General features: G+C 38.8%; 1 protein-coding gene and 1 long non-coding RNA gene across 10 annotated transcripts in view; one reads left to right on the plus strand and one right to left on the minus strand.

The window, feature by feature from the left end:
- Positions 1-22991, plus strand: part of LOC116999937 — a 161957-nt gene extending 138966 nt beyond the window's left edge. For 4 of the 5 annotated variants that reach the window (XR_004418663.1, XR_004418662.1, XR_004418661.1 and 1 more), the window contains 6 exons: positions 305-425; positions 511-583; positions 7339-7390; positions 10472-10565; positions 22185-22239; positions 22905-22991. This is a non-coding gene — a long non-coding RNA (uncharacterized LOC116999937). Of the gene's footprint in view, positions 1-304; positions 426-510; positions 584-7338; positions 7391-8404; positions 8543-10471; positions 10566-22184; positions 22240-22904 lie in introns of all 5 variants that reach the window. The other variant, XR_004418664.1, reaches the window with a different exon arrangement.
- COL11A1 (collagen type XI alpha 1 chain) overlaps positions 15003-23699 on the minus strand; it is a 132213-nt gene continuing 123516 nt past the window's right edge. For all 5 annotated transcript variants that reach the window (XM_033067093.2, XM_033067094.2, XM_033067092.2 and 2 more), the window contains 8 exons: positions 23235-23288; positions 23112-23147; positions 22948-23001; positions 21887-22136; positions 20187-20299; positions 19335-19403; positions 18440-18673; positions 15003-16749 (listed from right to left, as the gene is read on the minus strand). In XM_033067093.2, coding sequence (XP_032922984.1) covers positions 16603-16749; positions 18440-18673; positions 19335-19403; positions 20187-20299; positions 21887-22136; positions 22948-23001; positions 23112-23147; positions 23235-23288 — 957 coding nt within the window. In that variant the 3' untranslated portion in view covers positions 15003-16602. The remainder of the gene's footprint in view (positions 16750-18439; positions 18674-19334; positions 19404-20186; positions 20300-21886; positions 22137-22947; positions 23002-23111; positions 23148-23234; positions 23289-23699) is intronic.

Below are 23699 nucleotides of genomic sequence, written 5' to 3' on the forward strand. Positions count from 1 at the left end.
TTTTTCACAATTTCTTAATCATTCTATATCCACTAAGAAAAATTAGGAGAATCTTCCAGTTTTGTTTTTTTTTAACACAGTATCAGAACTAAAATGGACTTAAAAAAAAAAAGTGGTGGCAAACCACTTGTGTGCTTGTTTTGCAGTAAAGTTGTAGAGTATGTGTCCAGAAGTTTCTGTGTTTGGTTTACATTTTTGTTGAAACTGAGACCCACTGGGACCTGAGATCTCCTCTGACCTTCCCACACAGAGAACAAAAAGCCATTAATCTGAGACTTATGTCACCTCTGTGTCTGTCCTCCAGGAAACATTGCAAATAGGTGATCTCCATTATGAATGCTCCAATCCAAGAGATGAGAATGCTATTTATGCAAGCAGCATGGAAATTTGGGGTTCTTTAAAAACAAAGAGAATTTTGAGAACAGGTACATTGCAAGGTGGCTGCCTATATCTTATTTTCTGTTATTGTTAGGGAGTTCCTATTAATAACAAACAAATTCTTTTTGACAGTTGAAACAGAATGAGCAATGGAGGTCTGGCTAATACATCGATCTGGGCTGTCAAGCTGAGGGTTGATCTGAAGGTCAGTCACATGTTCTTTTCCCACATATCCATAAGATGATGACTGTGATGATATATGCGTAGTCTAATTTAGGAAGAAAAAACACCTCAGATTTCTGACTATATTCTTGTATTAATATATGAAATTAGATGTTTCCTTTTAATTGATACAGTTTTATACATCAGTGTCCTTGTACCATTAGTCATCAGAGTCAGGCCCTTTTTGCCTTAAGTGTAAAGACTGACAGAATCAGAGCAAGCTGTCCTGCATGAACTTGTTCCTGATTTGGTGAGAGTGGATGTCACTTGGATGTCAAGGGGAGTGGATGTCACGTTGATGCTTTTCCTCTCTCCTCAGAGAGCAGAATAGGCTAAGATTCTTAGGATGGATGCTGGAGTGGCAGTACTGGGGTATTGATAATACTGTTGGTAACACACATTGGTCAGGAAATTTGACAAGGCCGGTACATATGAATATATACACTGAAAAAAACCCCATTAGTTCAGCAATTAGCAGTTTAGCAGATTAGATTTGATTTATCTAGTCTGAGTGTGGACTTAAAACAGGAAATATTAATACATGGGAATGCACTTTTGGAAAAGTGGTGTAGAGGGGCAGGCAGGGAAGAGAGTTGAGAAGCTCTTCAAAGAGAAAGCTACTTCCAAAGCTAATATTATAAAAAAAAGTTAGGAAAGAGGTGTGTTGGCATCAGAAATATAGATTATTAGAGCTTAGGTAATACACATGGATGTAGATCTGCTGGACTGCTGCTTGCTCACAAAATTACAGTTTGTGGTGGTTGTAGCTGGGGCTGGTGTCCCTTGCTGGTGGGAAGTAGTTGTGATTTGACCCTGCTGATGGATTGAGGCATTCTGAGTTTGGATAGCATCATTTTTGTTCCTCTCAGCTCTGTATCCACACTCGTAATATGACTGCTATGCCAGTGAGAGATGAGCGACTTCTAACCTACCTGCTGCTTCTGCATGTTCACTCAAGTTCACTTTGAGCATTTTATTAGCTCCCCCATGGCTAATGTGGAAGGAGATTAAGGTGTACACAGAGGAGTACATATAAGAACCCATTTTAAATTATGTTTCTTATCCTGAAGACATTTTTAATTTCAGAGAAAATGAAAATTGCAAGTGTTTCTGAAACACATCTGCATCTGATCTGACCCCAGCAGATCATGTGCTGCTGCAGAGTGATAAACCACTTTGCTTCTAAAAAAGAACTGGACTTACCAGCTATGCACAGCCCCCATGAGTTCATTTCATACAAGAGCTGGGGAGCAAACCTGAGATGCTGGTAGAAGTTGATTCTTTAGTGAAGTGAGGGGTACTCAGTCAAATCAATATAGTCCCTTCCATCCCTACACTTTGGACTCATAGTAAAAGACTTATGTCAAAAGTAGTGCTGGAAATCTTGAGCATAATAAGTGCTGGAGACAAAGTCACCATAGGAACTTTATACAGCTGTGTGGGATTACTCTGGTCTGGGATCCTGAATCCTCCAATCCTCAGCACAAGCTGATTCAGAGGATAAACCAGCAGCAGGTACTTATATGAGACAGTGTCTTCAAGGAAAATTTTACTATTTAAGCACAGCAGTTAGAGATTGTAGCTGTGCTTCACGTGGTATTTAAAGAGTCTTGCATCTTTCTAAGAACTCAGTATCTTGAACATCTGGTAGGTATTCAAAAGTGATTCAGATGAGGTCCCTAAGGAAAAAAAGTAACAAGGGTTTGTAAATATGATCAGATACTACAATAATAACTGAACATAACTGCTAGCACTAACGAGAAAAACAGAAGGCGTTAAAATGAACTAGAGAGCTTTTAGGCCTATTAGTCTCTCTGCCAAATGAACTTTTGAGCTTTAATACTCAAGCTTTTGAGATGCTCATGCAGTTAGCTCTTTATGTTTTATAATTCTTAACTTGTTAGTAAAAGATAATAATTTCACTGAAATACAACAACTTTAGTGAAAATATCTGCTATTTCCTGGTTACTTAACAATCAATTCTGATTTCTTCTGATTTTCAATCCCATTGCAAGAATTACAAGTGAAGGAGGATTCCTATACAGCTGCTTCAGGAATTGTTTATCTGCAATGGCACATTTGTTTTCCATCTGAGCATTTGCTTAAATTGCATTTCATCCCTCATTTATATTTCTCAACATTGTGCACACTGATGGAGTTTCCCTTGCTATCATCCACATGACTCTTTGTGACTTCATTTGACACTGTATTAAGGTAAACCACAATCTTGTTAATGGCAATAAGCACCAAGGTGGTTGAGTGCTCCTTTGAATGAAGACAAATGAAGGTAGGGAAATGTAATGACTATGCACACTGTGAAGTAAAAGGGCTGTCTTAATGGACTAAAATCCACTTATGTGGATAAAATTACTTCACTAACACACAGTTGAGATTAACTTGACTGATTCAGCCAACAGCTTGCTTAAGGTGTCTTATTATTGCCATATCACTAAGGTCTAAATCATAATGGGTTCCTCGAGTCTGATACCTCTGGTAGCACTCATGCCTCTAAAACCTAAATTTTACTCCTGGGTAGATACTTAGTCTAATTTATTTCACTGCCTAATGCTTATTGCAGAGAATATATTTGGACATAACATTTGCTCTCAAAGGTTTTGAAACAGAATCCCCCTCAGCTACCAGAATGTCCTATGAGAACAGATGGCACAAAGAGAGTGGCCAGTTCAGAGAATTTTCAACGAAACTGGCTCTGAAATCACACTAAGCTTTTCCCTATTCTAATATTTATGCATTGCTTGAACTGTCAGCTGCTAGATGGCACAATATATTTCCAGTTGCAATAGGCATTCATACAAACACTATTATACATGCAGGAAAAAGATGTGATAATGATTTTATTACGGTTAATGGAGATGTAGAACACAACATAGTGGTACAGCATGTCTGCAATAAAGTTTTGTTTTCCAGAACTTACTAAGACAGTTAAATTGGTAGGAATACTGGTAGCAAATAAACTTTCATATTTGAGAAATTATTGAAATTAAAATATTTTAAATCCAATGCAGGATTAAAAAAAAAAAAGTTGAGAGTTTTCATTCTTCAATATTTATTTTGTATTTCTGTTTCTAACATACAAAAACATCACTGTCTTTCAATTTCCAAAGGGTTTTAAATTTTTTTTTATTTTTAAAATTATAACATTACTTCATTGTGTCTTATAGCAAGCAACATAGATCTATGTATGTATATGGACAATTTTTCCAGTACTTTTATTTAAAAGTTTTGGTAGGGTGAAGTGTAAATGTAGCAAAGTTGCCTATTCAGTATGGCAAGGACTTCCTAGCTTAGGAAGGATGGAATGCTCATTTGTCAATAACCCTCTGGAGAGGGAGAACATTGTAATGTCTTTGTTTTTGAGAGTGAATTGTACACATGGGTGAAGCATGGATTCAACCAAAGAGCAGACTTTAAGGAAACCCTGATGTCTTGGCAAACCATTTTGGTTGGTTGGCTAGTTTTGATTCAGTATCAGCATGCAGAAGATAAGGAGGTGGGAAGGCAATGTCCTAAGGCATCCTGGGCTTTGGGTGGCTTGTTGCCAGTCTCTTACTCCAGGGGTGCAGCTGGCTCTGTGGAGAGTCAAAGCAAAGGCTGCTGCACCTGGGCTGTGCTGAGCTTTTGGTACTGTCCACTACAACCTTCTCATGTGCAAACCATGGAACCTTGAACTCCAGGAAAATGCCATGACTCCATTCAGTCTTAGTGGTAAAGTAACTGCCACAGCACTTCAAACTTTGCTAAGTATTCCCCTGTTCCTGACTCCAAGCATGCAGCTGCTTTACTCAGAGAATACATATCAGAGGCCATAACTATGAATGCTGCTTTGTTGTTTACACTTAGAGTGATTTTTTCCCTACTACCACAGTCTTTGAAATGGTATTCTCCTTAGTCTGCTTTTCGTAATAAATAAAACAGGCAAAGGGAGGGGCTGCCAGCTGATTCTCCTGTGGTGCACAGTACTCTGCTCTGCTCAACATGTCTGAAATGCTGACCTACTGTTTTGCAGCTCACATATATTTTTTAGCAGACTTTCTTCTCCAAAATCTTATATCAATAATGAGAGAGAACAACACAGTAAATAAGTAGGTACTTGACTAGAAAGTGCAGCTACTGACCTGCCTGCTAGGGGTGATTTTACATTTCCCAGCATGCATCCATTTTCAAAGTTATTGAGGGGGATTTGGACTACCAGGCCACTGCAACATAATCACTGAACAGTTATTTGCTGCAGGCAATCACCATTATTATGGCCCTTACTCCACATCTTTTGAAGGCACTGAAGGATTGATATTGATTTTTGAGTAGCATTTGTAAGGGGCCTGTGCACTTGAGAGTTGCTGGACCATATCATTTGACTACCTAGGGGATTTTTCATCAACTATATTTCCAAAGGTAACACTAGTAGAAGAACTCTTAACCTCTGAATCAGAAGATGGATGTATAAGCGACATTAGTATTTTAAAGGAAAGAACTTCAAGAAAACAGCTGCTAAAAGACTGTTTGAAGTTATGGATCACAAGCTAACTCTTGATTTATGAGGGCAGTATAGTAACAGTTTTCTAATGAGTTGATCTAATTGTCCTCAAGAGTGTTTGAGTCTTAATATTCACAGAACTCGGTGATTAGGAAAACGTGTTTCTTGGCATCAAAACAAAGGAAACTCTAAGAAAAATGAAAGACTATAACAGGTGGTTGTCCACACTCATTGCATCAGTGCCAGCTGCTAATGTAGCATGTAAGCCCTGGCCAGTGGACTGACTCACCCAGCCTTCTCCTATGGCATGGTGCCTCTTCTGCTCTATCAGTGTTTTACGTATTCCCAGCTCTGCTCTGAAGCTCCCTGGCTCTGACAGCACTGGGCACTCAGGAGCAGTGGCTGCAGGTGCAATGTGACCCCAGACCATGAGCAAAGCTGAAGCTGGGGCTGCCAGTGTGCCCCTGGCCCCATGTTGTCTGAGATACACTGCTTTGCATTAGGCTTTAGATTAACACATCTGAATGAGCTGCAGAAATCCTGGAATTTCGTTACAGGATTTTAGAGTCAAGTCAGAGGAAAATAACCGAGATTTAGGTGAGATTACAGTAATATCCCCTTCTAGTTAGCTGAGCACAGATAGGACCTCAACCAGAGAGTCTGTCACTATTTTTTAAGAAAAAAACCCAAATTTCACACCAAAGTTATAAATAAAATTTTAACATCTATAATAAATTAAACTAAAGTTTATTTACTGCAAGGTGCTAGAATTAAATAAAAAATCAATTTGAACTTTTTTCTAAATTTTGCTATTTAAAAAATTAGGCACACAACTTGTCTTTTGACTTTCATTAGTTTTAATCTCAGGTTCTCATGCAACCTAATTTACTGATACCATAAATAGAATCCCAACAGAAAAGCTGGTGGGGTTTTTTTGTGGGGTTTTTTTTTTGTTTTTTTTTTTTTTTTTAAAGTACATATTTCCAAGGTTTTACACTCAGAATGAAACAAAAACTTGAGGAAAGTATTCTTCAGCTTTCAGATTTTTCTTTCTTACTGCAGTCTGGTAGTTATCTTGGCCAACATCTTAGCTAGTAATATGAGTTCTGCATTATCACAACTGCTACTGACAAAATGCCTATGAATAACTTGTCCAAATTTGTGAAATTTTTTAAGAAGTGAGAACTATGAACTTGAGAAAGCCAACACATTTTTTATTTATTAGACTGAATATGTCCTTTGACAGGACACAGAGTTTTCCCAGGAGTTTGGCTTTAAGAAGTCAAAAGGCTTTTGAAATTATTTGCTTAAATCAAAAAATTTTGCATGTGTTTCCCTTGTAAATATAGGATAATGTAATGCAGAAGAATCTTATTTAAACTTTGCATACAAATATGCATGAATGCCAATTGGATTCAATTTTCCTGACTTAATTTGAATTAACTGATGGGTCTTTTGACACAAGCTGTACTAATTGTTGCTTATTTGGGTGCACTATATCATGCAGTGAGCATGGCAATCAAAAGCTCAGCCAGATGTTCATATTTTCTTTGATTGCCCACAGCCTTAGGTTTGAAGAAAAGTCAATCAGCAAAATTATTCTTCTTAGCATCTGTCAAGGTACCGATCACATTACCATAATGGCAGTCAGAAAAGCAGAATGGCTCTGATTCTCTTTCACTTAACCTGGTATCAGCCTTCAGCTCTCTGCACTCTTGGTTTGATACCATCAAAAACATGGAAGTTTTGTGAAATTAGATCAAGCACAATTATAAGTGGTTGAGTTCAACACAGTGAAGAGTGAATGTATTTTTATATTCATATAAACTTATATTTATGTGAGGAACTTCTATAAAAGTATATTTTTTAAGTTTTATACTGGCATATATTTACGATGTTTTATTGGCCGAAGGGATACTTTTTTCTAGACGTTATATAAAAGCTTTTACAAAGTTGAAAAACTAAATGTATACCACTTATGTACAGGAAATCCTACTGAAACACGTTTTTTGATTTGTTTTAAAACTTTTGGACATCTGTAAGATATATCATTTATATTTACAGCTCAAGCAATTTTTTTCAATTCATTAAAATCTTCATGAAAGTATTAGAGAAAAATAATCTTTGTGGGTTTTGTTTTTTCCAAGTTTTCTAGAAGCATCTGCCAGAGAGAGAATTTGCATTTCTTTTCAGATGGGATACAGATCAAGACTGTCTTAACCTTTCTCTCCTTTCATCCCTAGGTGTTTAAAATGTGTCTGCATTTCCTGCATAACTGCATCCAACTCATTAAGGGTAAGACTTTTTTTTCAATCCCCATAGGAGCAGTGTCTAGCAAGGGAGAATGCATGGTTGCACCTTTGTTTGTTTAGGAATTTACCATGGCCTAAAGTTCTACCCCTCAGGAGTGTTTTAACTTTCCATCCCTACCTGCCTGCCTGGCAGATGACTATTTTGAGCAAGACTTATCATTCCATTTGTTCCTGTAGGATACCTTCAGCCTAAGACAATTCACAGCTGAGGACTGAGCCCAGCCTAAACCACAACTGTTAATTTGATGCTTGTCTATGTGTAAGACTGGTGTAGGTCTCTCACTTTGCAGTACATGTTGCTTAGAAACATCCTAAAGCTGCAAATGTAGAGGAATCCTTAAAGGTGATGGACTGTGGACAAGACAATTCTTTTTCAACTGTTTATCTTTAAAATTCTGCTGAAATGTCCTTCATTCTTCACGAAGTGCAAAAAGACCTGTGGACAGTAACAACACTCTGTGCTGCTTCTCCCTATTGAGTAGTGAAGCTTTTGTTCCTCTTTTACAGTGTTTAATGTGTGTCACGTCAAAAAGATGAATTTAACCTGACAGAGGAAGATAATAGGGGAAAGATTCTGAAAACATTATTATGGGTGATGAGCTCCAGCAGCAATTAATTCAGGAAGGAGTTTACTGAAGGAAGCTCCCAGGCTCAACCACTAAACCCTTAATGTGGCTTAGTTCTCAATCAAAGCTTTCAGAGAAAGAGATTGCATGAAAAAGGAGCTACCGTATCTGCCACAAAGCTGCTTAGTATGACTCATGTCTCAATGGAAGTGTTTCCAGCATAAAAACTCTTTAGATACTTTTTCAAAACCAATGACACACATCCCTAGCTTATTTATAGAGTTGTTTAAATATTGCCTTTGCATGCCTGCCTTTGAATGCTCACAGCTACTCAGGTTTTGCAGCCCATTCTACCACAGAAACACCTGGGTAAAGAAAACAAACCCTTTTCATTCCTTCAGTCTAAAAAGGTCTCTCACCTCATGTTGCAGACATGAAGCTCTGTTGAGAGGTGATAACTCACGAGAAGTGTTTTGCACGGCATGATGGAGAAAGATGAGAGTGCCATCACCCTGTGAGCACCATGGGCAGGGAGTTGGAGCACATGCACAGGAGGAGGAGAGGGCAAGGTTTGTATCTGGTGGGGATTTTTTGCCTTAATTATGCAGAAATGAGAATTGAGGGGAGGAAAATTCCTGACAAAAAGATAATTTTGGGTTTTGGCTACGGGTAAGTGGAGATCCATCCCTTTTGACACACACCTGAGCCCAAAGTCATCTTGTGGGCTTTGGAACCACCTGGCAGGGCACAGTCCCCCTCAGGGCCTTGAGTGCTCACCTGGGGAGCACCAAAGCCAGGCCTCTGCAGGGAGCTTTGGTCAGAACAAACATCTAAAAGTGCCCTTAAAGCCACCTCTTAAAGAAGGGCTTTTGAGTATCTCCTGGAGTACTAAACTGGAAGTATCATCTTGAGTGAAGTTTTGGGTGCCACAACAGAAGTTAAACCTGTTGGAGAGCTATCAGTGAAGGACCTTGAGGGAAAGCCACATCAGGAACAGCTGAGGTCACTTGGCTTGCTAAGTGTGGAGGACACACAGGTGAGACCTCAGGGCACTCCAGAACTTCCTCACAGGTAGAAACAGAGGGGCAGGCACTGTAGTGGGACTCAGGTAACTCATGTGAAGCTGAGAAGAGGCTCAGGTTGGATATTAGGCAAAGGTTCTTCCCCCAGAGGCTGTTTGGGCACTGGAGCAGTTCCCCAGGGCAGTGGTCACAGCACCAAGCCTGGCAGAGTTCAACAAGTGCTTGGACAACACTCTCAGGTACAGGATGTGACTCTTTGGGATGGGCTGTGCAGGGTCAGGAGCTGGACTTCAGCTATCCTTGTGAGTCCTTCTGAACTCAGGATGCTCTATGATTTTATGATTCCTCAGTGTACTTGGTCATCTTCCTCTGTAATTCTCCCTTGTCACACATACATTGTTCACAGGCCCTGGGCTTCATCCTTTTCTGGTTTTTGCTGTTGTTACAGCCCTGACCTCTGTGTGTAGGAGTCACCCTGCATTTATTTACGGAGATCTGCAGGCGCACATCACGCTCTGTCCTCCTTCACTGTGTTTAAAGAGAAAAGGGCAGTATGCTATCTGGCTATCAAAAATATTCCAGTGGTGCAGAGAGCCCTTAAGTACTCTGTAGTTTTGCTTCCTCTGAGTTATATGTGTCTGATTAGAGTTAAATGTATCATTTCATACAGTGTCACAGCTGAGTTCCACTTGGGTAACATGCATCCAAATTTGCTGTATATCTATATGAAGTATTTATTGTTCTGCATGTTAAGCGGGTACTAACTAACTGTACTTGCATATGTTTCAATCCTTAGTTCGCTTTCAAATTTGTAATTTTGCTTTCATCTTAGTTTTATAGTAGATAATTCTAACCTTCTCATTAAGTTTAATGAGTAATCACATTGGCTCACTGCTGTTTCTACATGGTGCACTTGTGCATACAGTCATCAGAAAGATTATGCAAAACATGAGAAATGAATGCACACATGCAAAACTGAATAATGCATTGAAATAATCAAGAATCATTTAATCAGGAACATTTTCAGGTATCCTCAGTTCATGTGGACATTTTAAATTTTTTTTATTGCTTTTTTTGGGAATATTTTCATGGAAAGATGTGATGCTAGTTCAAATGTGGCTCCTCAAGATATTGTGACTTTGGTTTGAGGTCAATGTGTTCAGAAAAGGAAATAGGTCAATTTTAAAGTGTGGAGAGATATTTCAAAGGGTCAGCAGTGTGAGCTGATCTCCTCATTGTTTTTATCTGACTTTCAGAGACAGCCCTCGGTGCTGCCTGATCTGTATGCTTCTCTGTGGTAGGAAAAGGACACAGAAATTGCCTGTTCCTAATCTGAATGGTCCACACAGGCTTTATATTTTATGAGTCTGGCACCATGTTAGTGTGGGTGTACATTGATTTCTGAATCTGCTCACCCTCCCCCATTACCCATTCTCTCTTCACCTTAAAAGTTATGCATCCCATCACCCTTTTCAGGTCTCCTGTGCTTTCCAGTGCCCCAGCAAAATGCGGCTGCTCCACAAGAATAGGGACCCTGCAGAGGAGGCAGTGCCAGGAGTGTCTGAGAGAGGTGAGTGTGTGAAGGGAGGGGAGGGAGAGCAAGGCACAGGGATGTAGCTGCAGGCAGTGCTGCAGGTGTTTCCCACAGAAATCTTTGCCACTTTTAGGTGTGCTTTTATAAACCAATTTTGCTGCTTCCTCCTAACTCTGGAGCCAGTGCACCCTGCCTTTGCATTGACTGTGAGAAGCAAACCTGAGCCCTGCAGTACCAGCAATAACATGGGGTGCTCCCAGACTGCCCATAAAGATTTCTCACCCTCCTGCCCTGTGTTAAGGGAAGCAAGTTCTCCTGTCATTTTTCTTCCACCTATTTACCCACAGTTCTTTTATTTCCTCTTTTCCCTCCTACTACATTTTCCTCCTTTCTGTTGTACACTGAGAACTATTTTATTGTGCCTTTCTTTACTAGAGGTTCCTTTATTCCACTGTTAGTATTGTGCTCAGCTCTTGTTTCCCAATGGGAAAACAATCTTGGTGAGGGTACCAGTGGACTTCCTCCTATCAATCACTTTCAATTAGTTTGGACAAAAACATCTCATTATTTCAAATGGAAACATCACAATTAAAAAAGGGGCAGAAGTTGGAAGGTGAAATGTACTTTGGTCTTTTCAGAATTTGGAGTGCTGTGTAAAGTTTTCACAAATTAAAATTCCATTTTTGGCCCTTTCTGACAGTAAACAGCTTTGATCTTAAGATCTGTGCACTGAAAGACTCTGCAGACTTAGAGCAAAGTGGGTATTTCTAAAATCCTTCTGAGGAATGACAAAGGGATAAGTGATCCCTACCCATCCAAATCAGAAAGTTGCTGAATAGAAAATCTTAGGAAGATTATCTATTTATGCATCCTCCAGAGCCTGAGCCCTGACATTGTGCTGTTATTTTGTGAGCTAATTTGGGCACCAGGACCACAAAGCACAGCTCCTTTCTCACCTGAGCTGCCATTGAGATGATATTGTAACAAAAAAGAAGGCACAGGCTCAAGAGACTGTAAGGGTATAAAATACAAAACCTTATTTTTTTCCTTTTACTTAATATTTGGCAGAGAAAGAGGTTTTTATGTGAATAAAAACAATTTCATTCTAAATCTTTCCACCTCTCATTCCACTTAGTATAGTTTCCTGCTGTAATGAGGAGGACCTGCTCTAGAAGTCATGCAGCTCCATGATATACCCTGGTTGACTTGTGTAGGCTTTCTGAGTAACACTCTGGGTAAAGTAACAAATAAGAAATCCATATTTCCATTTCAGACACAGCAATTATATTGTAGTGCTTTTATTTTGTTAGTCACATCCTGAGTCTCCTCGTTTAGTTAGCGTTTTTAATTTAAAATCTCAGCTTTCTGGCTGTGCTGTAGCTATGGCTAATTTCACTTGTGCTGGGGACCTTCAGAGCTTGCAGGCTGGGTCTCTGCAGGCCACGACTCACTGGCCTTGCACAGCTGCAGCCCATGGGGGCTGGGGCCATGTGCCACATCTCTGGCTGTGACATATTTCAGGTGAGAGGGGAGCTGAGTGTGAGGCTCCTGTGCTCACTCCTGGTTATTAAGATGCCCCTGGGGTCTGGGCAGCCTTGTACCAGTCCTGTGAACTCAGAAAGGTTCTTTTAATTAACCATTGAATACACAACAGAAGATCCAGTTTAGAGAACTTCTGGGGCTAGAAGATAATTAATTTGGTTTCTGTCCAGCACCTTATTGGATGGACCGAATTTTTCATTTTCATCTACATTTTAATCACATTGCTAGCTGGAGTTCCTTCATGCTTCAGCAAGATTTAGCTACATTGCCTTTTTGATGTTAAAAATGTAATTTCTTAGATTATAATAGGGAGCAGAGGAGGCACTTAGATCCCAGTCCCACTGTTGAGTTTTTAACAACTCTTGTCTGTCTTAGTGAAATTAGGTGTGTTTTGATGGAGATCACTTCTTCCACCCTTGAGATATTGGAAACAACATCAAGGTCTGCCAAAGGTCCCTGGACAACCTAGACAAAACATGTCCATTGTAGGCTTTGGCTGCATCCTCTCTCATTAGAACAGAGCCTTCATTCACACAGCTGAGAAAGAAGCAGGCCAATTTTGGCTATAGCAGAGTGTCTTAATATCTGTAAGCTTGCAGCCTTCCTCACTATATTAATCTTCAATGTTCTTTTTGAAAACAAAATGTATAAATAGCTTTAGAGCAATCTACTCCTTGGCAGTAATCTTGGCATTGCTTTTCACCGAACTAACAATGAGCCTCTGATAATTTATGTGCTTTCAAAAGGAACACAAATAAGACACATTTCCAGGTAAATATAATAGACATGACATTTAATATCCTGTCTTTGTAATTTTTTTTTTTGGTGCATCTACAATAGATGATGTTCTTTCACAGAAAAATGAGTGTGCTTGCAATAGAAAATCAGTGGCTATTAAGGCTTCTCCTTCCAGCCATTAACATGTGAAGATTAATTTTAAAATTAACAAAGCTGTTCCCAATGGGAAGAATCTTAAGGTGCTCACCGTCCTTATTTTTTGAAGCTTTGCAGCTTTTTGTGTTGCAGGATGATTGTTGATCTCAGCCATAATGGCTCTCACTTGGACTGGAAAAAAATAGCTTCATTGCATTTCATTAAGTTTTCCAAGAGATGTGCCACTCATGGTGAGTTGATACCGCCCTATCCTGGGTGAGAGAGAGGCAAAGAAACTCCACTCATGCACACAGAACAGTTCCTGCCACTCCACTCATAGCTTGTCATTTAAATCTCTCTTGTATGCCCATGTAATTCTGGACAGAACATTTTTGGGCTCGGCTCGCCATGTGCTGAGTTACTCCACCTCCATGCAACAGAACCACAATCTGTGTTTGCAGTGAAGAAACCAGCTCCAGGATGGCTTTCTGTTTAGAGGGGCTTGAAGCAAACTTTCAAAACAAATGACCCAGTCTGCTTTAGGTAGGGTGAACCCTCAAGATCACAGAACATCCAAGGTCTGTTTCTAAAGGTAAAATCCAGATGTAACATAACAATTTCGGTCTTTTTTTGATTGCACAGGTCTTTAATTTAGGGCATGAAGAATACTGATCATTGTTTTATTTTGGGCTTGGTTGAGTAAGGAATTTGACTTGCACAGTTTTGGAGGTTTGATTTGTTTCTATGTATTTTATAATATATGAAGAATCTAAGGTTTTATGTTTTTACGGCTATTAGGATTTGACTATAGAATCGAAAGCTTTTTTTCATAGGAATATCAATATGTAAGTCTTGATGTAAAACTTCTTTCTGTTCTGAAGTGCCCTTTTTTGGTTTTTTGGGTTTTAAGCACTGCTAATAGGGGACTTTTTTCAAGGCACAAACAAAGCATAAATTTTGCTTCAAGGCAAGAATATATAATGGCATTTTTTCCCCTTTAATCTGAAACTTGGAGAGAACAAGAACAGCAGATTGAAAAAAAGAATAGACAAAGAGGAGTTAGATAACAAGCAATAGTGAGATGCTTTTATGAAGGATAAATAGTAAGGTAAGTGGTTAAGGGCTTTAAAAAGGTTAAAGAATAAACCAGATGGGTCCTTGCTGAAAAGTGTAGAAGACTCCAGTTCATTTCCTCCTTTGTAATGTTGCTGACACAAACCTTGGCAAGATGCTTGGACTAATTCTAGAAAAGATCTGGTTTCATTTGGATGCCTGAATACATCACTCCATTCTTAGAAACAACACTCTGCTGCAGACTAATCCTGACTCTGCCAAACCACAACCATCTGTATTTTTTACCCTAAAGCACTCAGATGAGGTTTTTTTTTTTAGATAGGCTTGAACATGTCAGCTTCTAATTTAACCCAGCCCTCTTGAGCATGAGAAAGTGGCTGCTCCTTTGCCAAACTTATTGAAGCTGCCCTCACATCTGAGACATAACTGGAGTTCATAAAGAGCAGGTAGCAGATTAAAAAGATAGAAGGTTCTTTGGAGAAGGGGGCATATGTCATGTCGTTGGACCCATCACTGGTTCTGGTTCCACAGTCAAAAGCAAGCTGCTGGACATTTCGTGCTCCACTGCTTTCCAAGTGTTGGTCTCATTCTTGTCTTCCACTTCCTATTAATAGATAGGTTCATTTGCCTACCTGACAGAGGTCCTACAAGGATAAGCACAGGACTGATAAATGGACAGTCACTGTAGGGTGTGAGTGGCTGGGGAAGGAGTATCAGCCTCCTGTCTGTGTTTGATGGTAATATCTGAACTGCTGGAGCTATAAATCCATACCAACCAGGTATGAACTTATCCCTGCTGCCTACTGCCAAGGGCCAGTTCAGCACCCTCTCTGTTAACACCTCTCTTCCCAGTGCTGTTCCCTGGTGCTTGCCAGGACATGCAGTAACATTCCTTTTTGTCGAGCCTGGATGGTCTGGAAGCAGAATGAAGTTACAGTAATGGCAATGGGTGAGTTTTGTACATGGAAATAAGAGAATGACCAATCCAGATAAACAAGACTTGATTTTATTAATAAAATTTGTATTTCCCTCTTTGAGGTGACAGTTACAAACTTTGGTTCAAAAATAAAATATGAACAGCAAGAAGTTGACTTTTGGAATCTCACTTTGACATGAATAAACGTGCATAAGAAAATACCAGTTGGAAACAAGCCAGCAGAAACTAGTACTATTTAATTTAACAATTTATAAGAAATAGAAACAAACATTTCTTTTCAAGTCTTACATATATTATGAAAAATAATTACAAAAGGATTTGTGTTGTAAAGCTAAAATGTAATTTCTACTTCCAACTACCTGAATAAAATGTTCAGAGGGAAGGCCGAACCAACATGTTTTTTTGGTGAGCTTTGAATAGTGAAGGGTTTGGGTCAAAGACAGCTTTTTAGGAAGCAGTCCCTCCTATGTTGCTTAGCAACTGTGTAGAATCACATGACCTAGACATATTGCATCCCTGGCCTTCAGGTGGAGTAACAGGAAGAAAAATAATTCATATTAATGGGACGGGCAAATATTGTATAGGCTATTCTGTGAAACCTTTAGTATCCAGTTCAGGAAACAAACATCCATCATTGCTTACATAAACATCTAAGTAAACACTGCAAAAAAACATAAATAACTGTGTAGAATCCAGTTTTTATTGCTTATTTGTAGCCCAAATAAGCAGAATGGAAACAAATCCAGATGAGGTTTAAAAAGAAAAAAAAAAAAAAAGGAAAGCTGTATGTCTAATTTATTTCACAGATTTTAAACAGTTCTCTTACACAGAAGTTTGGTTTTTCTCTTACATATTTTCCCCACCCAAAAATATAAACTTGTTTATTTTAGGTATATACAGTTATCTTATGAAATTATGGAGTTAGATTAGAAAATAAAAAGTCTGAGGTATAGCACCATGGAACACAGCACCTTTGAAAGTGCTTTCATTTCATTATCTAAATTCATTGTCACAGAGTGATATCAGCAAAAAGGAGTTGTTTGAGTGTGCTGCTCAAGATCTTCCAGTTTTGCCACCTTAATTTTACTGGCGACTTCAAATAACAAAGCTCTTCAACAACAATATATACAAAGGGATTTTATTATTAATCAGAAATGGAATTGGCTTCACTAGCAATTACAGTTTTATTTTTTTCAGAATACATACACAGTATTGACAATGTAGTTTGTAACTGTAAAATAAGAGCCAAATGCAATTCAGAGACACATGCAAGTTTTGGAAGGGGACAGAGAAATCACAGTATAGTACTGTACATAGAATAATTACAGTTTATATTAAACACTTTCTAAACACCTCTTTGTTGTAATGGAAGGAGCACCATTGTCGTTGGTTTTGTACAGCACCAAAGGAATGCAAAGTGGGTGTTCCTGAAGTGAGCCCTATGTTGTCTCTCTGTGCCACAGCATCTTTGCAAAATAAGTTTAAGTCATGTGATTCTGGCCCTACAAGGGCAATGATTACTTTCTAGATTAGACATACACAGCAAGACATTTCCTATGCCATCCTTACTCAAAACTTGCATGTGGCATGAAGTGGGTTGGTAGCACCAAAGTGCAACATTTGTGTTGATCTGATTTTGTCTTAAGCTTAACCAAGGAAGCAGACAGGACCGACCTCAAATCCAAACTTCTGGTTCTGATCACCAAAGTCATTGATCATCACATCAACTATGGGCACTTGGTCTATTTTGGGCGTGTTGATTTCCAGCACCGTCTTTGCGTAGCCCTTTCTTGACTGTCAAAAAAAGAAGAAAAAACCCCAAACTGTTACAGATCTGAGCATTTAACATGTGCTGTAGATCTTCATAGTTTATCTCAAAAGTGTAGAATTTTTAAATCATTGCCCTGTCATGCACCAGATATTGGAAACCCTAAATATTATGTTTTCCTATGATTTCATTTTAGAAATATGACATGGAATGTTCTGATTTCAGATGGATAATGGCCCATGGCTTTTTAACTTAGGAAAGTAGGCCTACAAAATTAAAATAATCTAAGGTCATGTTTCTTAGAGAATTCTCAGTTCATGTCTGTACTACTTAATAAGCACTGCACATCTTCCCTGTGAAAAAAAAATAAATCACTAATTAGTTCTGAAAGAGAGAAGATCCACTTCTAAGAAGACTGTAACTGCCTCACAAAATATTAGAGCAGCTGTTTGGACAGGAAAGAAAATAGTATTCTGACAGAACTGCCAACTGCTGCACTTAGAAGCTAGCTTTGAAGGCCCACCCTTGCTGCCTGAAGAAGGTTCTCTAGCTCCTCTGTGTATCACACAGTCAGTCACCACATCACTTATCAGCGCTGCACTTCCTTCAGATGTGGGGTCTCATATCTGCTGAGACCCCTTTCAGCTATTCCAGGGTCTTGGAGTTCAGATAAGCATCCAAGCTGACAGATCTGAGAGTTCTCAATTTAGTGACAGTTGTAACTTCCAGCTCTCTCTGGAACTCTACATTTATCCTCTGCAGATAAAAAAAGTGAAATGAAAATACAAGGCACATTGGAAGGCTGACATGAAGCAGATGTGTATTAGGGTCTCACTGCTGAGGGGAGGTGCTTTGCACCTCCTGAGCTGCATCTCTGCCTCAGAGCCAGGTGTATATCCTGGCACTTTCAGGATATACACTTTCAGGTCTGTAATTCTGTATCTCTATCTTCTCAGAATCTGCCTTCAGAATACTCCTATATCAACCGCCAAAATAATTAATGAGGCTTCAACTGTCACTTGTTCTTTTGATGTTTTTGTTTCAAAGCGTTAAATAGAGACTTCTATTTCTGAGAAGTGGTAACAGTTGCTATGCCCACAGAGACCCTGGAAGAGGAGTGCTCAGAGAGCTGATGCATGTTTGGACACCCCTGGGGATTCTGAGCTAAAGGAGGATTCTGAAAAATCTGCGAACTTCACCTGGCTTTGAATACACAAAACAAGAAAAGGAAATACAAAGTCACATATCAAACGATTAAATTAATTCACTATGTTTGGGTACATACATAGGACTTAAGTGATACATGTTTTTACTGTATTCAATAAATATTCTATTTGTGTATACCTTGATTTTTAGTGTATTCTGCTTATAGGCTGCTCCTCTCTTTATCTTTTCTGCTTCTGCTCTTTCCTTATACTGTGCTCATACACAGTTGCAGATAGCCTGCTTTCAGCACAGTGGTGCTGACAGCCTGCATCCATTCCAAGTTTGTTCAATTTCTGCTGCTTGGCTTGTGGTTATTTCTTTTATGGTACATAGGCGAAAATTGAATATGGCACTAGTGTACTGTGGTTAAAAATCTACTAAAAATCAGTATATGACAAGTAAAGTGTTTATAAAGCTTTTCTCAGAAGAAAGCTGTGAAAAATAGATTTGTTTGATTTCTACTTTAAATGAGAGGTTGGTTTTGTAAAGACTCTTTGAAGCTCTACTTACTGCACAGCCGTCGTGGAGGGCTTTGATGTAAGGATTGTTGTCATAAGACATCTCTTCATCATTGGATCCTAAGAACCTTAGTGCTTTGTCATAGCTGTCAGAGGGTGCGTCGTGCCAGGCTACAGACTGGTGACAGTTGTAAGTGAAATTTTGTCTGGCAGAGGCACTCAGTAGTTTAAGGAATGTCATTTGGACCATATTAATGGAATTGCCTTCAGCATCCAAATAGGAAAGCTGGAAAATATAAAAAATTAGATGAATATTTATCTATTTTCTTTGCTACAATGCAAACCAAAATTATTGTTGACAAAAGAGAACCATGTAACTGCCCTTAACAAAATAATCAACCAACACATAACATTTAATGAAGTTTTAAAGGTCAGTATGACTCAGTAAATAGATTTTCATGATGTAGTAGTATATTTAGGATGAAGAATTACATATTTCAGCTTTATTCTATTGGGAAAGACAGAGAATTACTCCTGCCTTATAGTGTAAAGCAGCAGAATCTGTTTGGTTATCTGTTTTAGTTTATCATAAAGTTAGTCAGCCTGCAGCCTCACCTCTGCATACTGAGTATATTTCCAGTTATTTAGAGTGGGGTGGGGGATCTGTGCTCCAGCTGCTTTCCTGAATTTTGGTGTTGAGGTGTGTCTGCCAGAGGCCAGATCATCACCACCAGTTGTGCAGGTGACCACTGGGATCACTGTGGGACAATACAGACCAGGCTTCTGCTGTCCAGGGGCAAGAGGCCAGGCAGCTGCTCTAATATTTAGGGCAAAAAGGCTGGGAGTCTTTTCATTATATAAATATTTATAAAATTGCCCATGATCTGCTGATTGCTGAAAACATGTACCTGATTGATGAATACAGTTATATTGGAGTAAAAACTTACAAGTTTGCCTCGCTTAAATTCACTAAACCAAGATCCTGGGTTCTCCTTTGGCCATGATGAAATTCTAACCTGTATGGTCAAACAGCAGAGAAAGAAGTATTTGAAACATATGTTGACAGATATGAAGGTTTTACATTACTTGAGACAAATATCACACCAGATAATAAAGAATGATTCTTCCTGAAATCTCAGCCACTAAAAGGTGTAAAATAAAATGTTTTTCTTGTAAAGAATGCCTTCAAATTAGTGACTTCAAATAGAATCCAAAAGAGAGTTCTGTTTGAGGGAGATGGTTGTAATCTGTTAAGAGTCAGGTAAACTGCTGGTATAAATTGTTTCTGTGAGCTATTTAAATGAGTTTTCTCCAGTGTTGGTACTAAAATAATCCCTGTCATTTAGGCAAGATTTCAGAAAGCCTTCCTCTACACCACATGCCCCAGCAGATGTAATCTATAACAGTGATTAAGGACACTGTTAATACAGTCTTTTACATCTACTTTGCTTAGGAATAAATAGATATAAATGAACCCACAAGAGAAACACAGGAAGGTTTAGCTTCTAGGTGACAAATACTGAATCATGTACTCTTAGTGGCTGCTCAGCTGTGTTGCATTCTGAAATGTAGTGAAATGTTAGCAAGCAGGTGCATAGATTCCCTATCCAAAGTTGAAAATGGTATTTGTTAACTCTGTGTACCATTTTACTGCTCCATTCAGATATATGCAAATGTAAATGTAATTAGAAAGACAGATACATGAGAATGTGGCAATGTAATTATCCTGTTTAGTTTAACATTGTAACAGCATAGTAGGAACTGTCAACAGCCATCTGAAAACACAGATTGGTACTTACTCCTTCAGATTTCTTGTCGGGGTAGATGCAAGTTTCCCCACCTGCTGTGAAATTGCAGTACACTTTGAAGGAGTCTCCAGAACAGCCCTGGTTAGGATCAATCCAATATTCCCCTATGACAAATGAGAAAATATTTGCCTTATACAGTAGAAGGGGTATTCAGAAGAACCATGCTTTTCTGCTACCTGATGGTCCTCCAAAGTTTGTAAGAAAGTTATTTTATCTGAACAGTTTAGGTCAGGGGGCAAAACCTGGAGCGATTTGCATCCTTATCTGCATGCAGAGGTGTCTGCATGGGGCTGGGTGGGGGCTGTAGCTGGCACAAGCACATAAAGCTTCCACTGAGAGGGGTCCACCTCAAGCAAAGACCTTCTTACCCCTGGGTTATGAAGCTGCAACACCAGCCAAGGCTGGGCATGAAAAGAGCTGCATCCAAACTCCATTCTGCTATTCTAATTAGAATGATGAGGGTGATGAGGGTTCTTATCTTCAGATGTTTCACAAACGGGGCAGCAGACAACTTTCTGACAACTACAGTTCTAATCCAGTTTCAAACAAATAGTGGAGGTTCAAAGAGAAATGACAAATCCTTTCACCAGTTCTATCTTCTGAATATGGGACATAGACAAAGTATTTATGGGATTTAACAATTCTGTTGATTTAGGCTGTATATTGAAAACAGGCTTTCCTTTCTGTCTTATCCCTGGAGAATTTTGAATTTTAATGAACACATTTGCTTTTATTTTAACCAAAATAAGATTACTTTTATATGAAGACAGCTCTAAAGAAGAAGCAAATACTGGTAAATAAGAAGGTGAATGTGTTCTGTAAAAACCATTCCTTGCTATGGAGGGTACTGAATTATAAAATATGTACTTTTCATATAGCACATACACTGCTAAACTACTCCTCAAGGCAACCATCTGTTCTTATCTATCTACAGTGAAAGCAATAAAATATTATTAAACTGTCAAAATCTATTTTTCCTCCCATTTAAAAGCAGAAAAATATTGCTTTGTACTGGGAAAAATATGCATTGCAATTGAAAAAATTATGAAAGGATGAAAATTTAGTGATGGCTGGCTTTCATTTAAACATTTTCAGAGGGGTAAAATTATTTAGAAGAAAAAAAAGAAAACAACAAAGAATAATAAAATCAAGATAGTTCTTAGGAACACTGGATCTCTTCATATTACTTTGCATTTTATTACACTACTACTTGGTAGCATTAAACAGTATCAAAGAAACTTCCATGCATCTTTGCGGCTGATCTAGAAAAAACAGTGCTGATGCTGTAGAGAAAATTATTGCTAAAAGACTAGCAAATTTTTTGAGAATCGTTATTGAACATAAATCTCATATAATAGCAGTGCTGTTTAATATTGTTATACTAAGCTCTTTCATCACACTCCTGTTTTGATTGCCCCGGAAATGCAAGGCCCACCTTTCAAAACAACAACTGCTTTTGATTCATCACTTTCAAAGGTTTTAACTTGAAAACCCGATTAGGTTATGTATTTAAAAAACTTTGATTCTTACTAAGAGAACATGTCTTACATTTTTAAACTGTTATGCCTGTAAAAATGGATTCAGTGAGACTGTTGAGCAACTGTATGAGCCATGTACCAGTAATGGATGAGTGGTGCCAGAGTGCCCTGGCAGAGCCCGGGCTGAGCCTGTGCTGTGCAGTTGGAACTCACCGTCAGGGAAGTCGGGGTGGCAGAGCTGCAGATCTTTGCAGGTCCGGGCTGGGTTATTCTGGGTGCCCATGGGGAACTTCATGTGCTCAATATCTTGCTTCAGTGAATTCAGGGAGCCAAAGATCTCCTCCATGCCATCAGAATAATCCAGAATATTATCACCAGCATCAGATAACATGTAGTCAGGAGATCTTCTTGTCTTCTTGGGTGACTGGATTGGCAGTGGCTGGATTACCTCACCTGGAGGGCCCTAAGTGGAAAACAACATATCTAATTATATCTCCTGTTTGTTTTTCAGCAGAGAAGGACCACAGCATGTGGCTTGGAGATGCTTTGAATAGGTTTTCTTCAAGGTATTTATTTCTTTGTTTTACCTTTTTTCCTTTGGAGTCATACTTATGTGCTTTGATTTACTTGGGGAAAAAAATTGTAAAAGGCCAAACAATTTTTGTGCTCTAAATTCTTCTCACTACATTGATTTTAGGGAAAGAGTGTGTTGCTGTCACACAATTGACATGCAGAACTGACTTACAGTTGCATCTGTATCCCTGTCAATTCCCTCAAGCACAGACATATTCTATGAAAATTGAAAAATCTGGATGTTTCCTATGATAAAAGTCGAAAATTCCACTTGGGGTCTAGGAAAGAATATTTAGTTTCAAGAAATTAAAACACTTCACTCAGATTTGAACTCTTCAGTTTGTTATGATATAAAAAATAAATATGGAAACAGAAGAGTATCATGGAGGGAAACCAGTAGAATTATGTTTTCTGTGCTTCAGTATAACACATTAGATAATTATTGCTTGAGGGGCTTCTTTGTTTGGGGGAGTTTATAGGGTTTTTTTGGGGTGTGTCCTTTGTTTTTTTTTAATTTATTTGTTTTAAGTTTCTTCTGGATTTTTCAGTGCAGATATGTATTTCTGTGCCTGGTGGATCTGTTTCCTGAAAAATGAATTTTCAAACAACCATGCATATTTTAATTCTCAAATACTGTTTTCTACCCTTGTCAAAACAGGTTAACCATGTCAGTGTAATTCAAGATAAGAGTTCTTACTTACTGGAGGACCAGGTGGACCAGGTAAGCCACTGTCACCCTTCTGACCAGCAGGACCCTACAGAGCAATGAAAGAAGTGCAGTGTTGACCATGCTACAATAAAGTTTAAAAACAACACACACAGAAGCTAAGGAAAAGAGCAGAAAGCATAGAGGAGAGTTACTCACACTGGATCCTTTGGAACCTTTGGGGCCCTGGGGACCCTATGGGCAAGAACATAAAACTGGTTGGAGTGTATTGCACACAGCTTGGGGGTGGTTAGAATAGGAGGGCTGGATGAAATTACTTACAGGTAATCCAGGAGGACCAGGGGGTCCAAGTGGACCAGCAGGACCAGAAATTCCCTGAAAAGGAATAAGAATGAGCACAGAACTAAATTATTCTACATACTGGACTGTGTTAAAAAATCATATCTGTGAAAAAAGGTAGTCCCATAAAGTGTCCAACTCTGCTGAGTTTTGAGTTAGGCCATTTCTGGGCCAAAATAGTTGTCAAGTTTAAAATATTATCTGTCAATCTGAGTTGCTTGTAGTTGTTCTTACACTGACTGCAGTGGATTGTCACAACTGTGTTCTTTTTCCCATTGGGCTTGGAAAACTCACATTTTACATAGTGCCCTAAAACACGGCTTAGTAACTAGGAGAGAGGGAACTGCTTTGGCTAATGCAATTAGTAAACGTGATGAGATTTCTGCTGCTAATTTTATCTTGTTGCTAACCTGTTCTATGTGCATGTTGGGGTGTATGTGTTTCCTT

Source organism: Catharus ustulatus, chromosome 9, assembly GCF_009819885.2.
Source record: "Catharus ustulatus isolate bCatUst1 chromosome 9, bCatUst1.pri.v2, whole genome shotgun sequence".
NCBI lineage: Eukaryota > Metazoa > Chordata > Aves > Passeriformes > Turdidae > Catharus > Catharus ustulatus.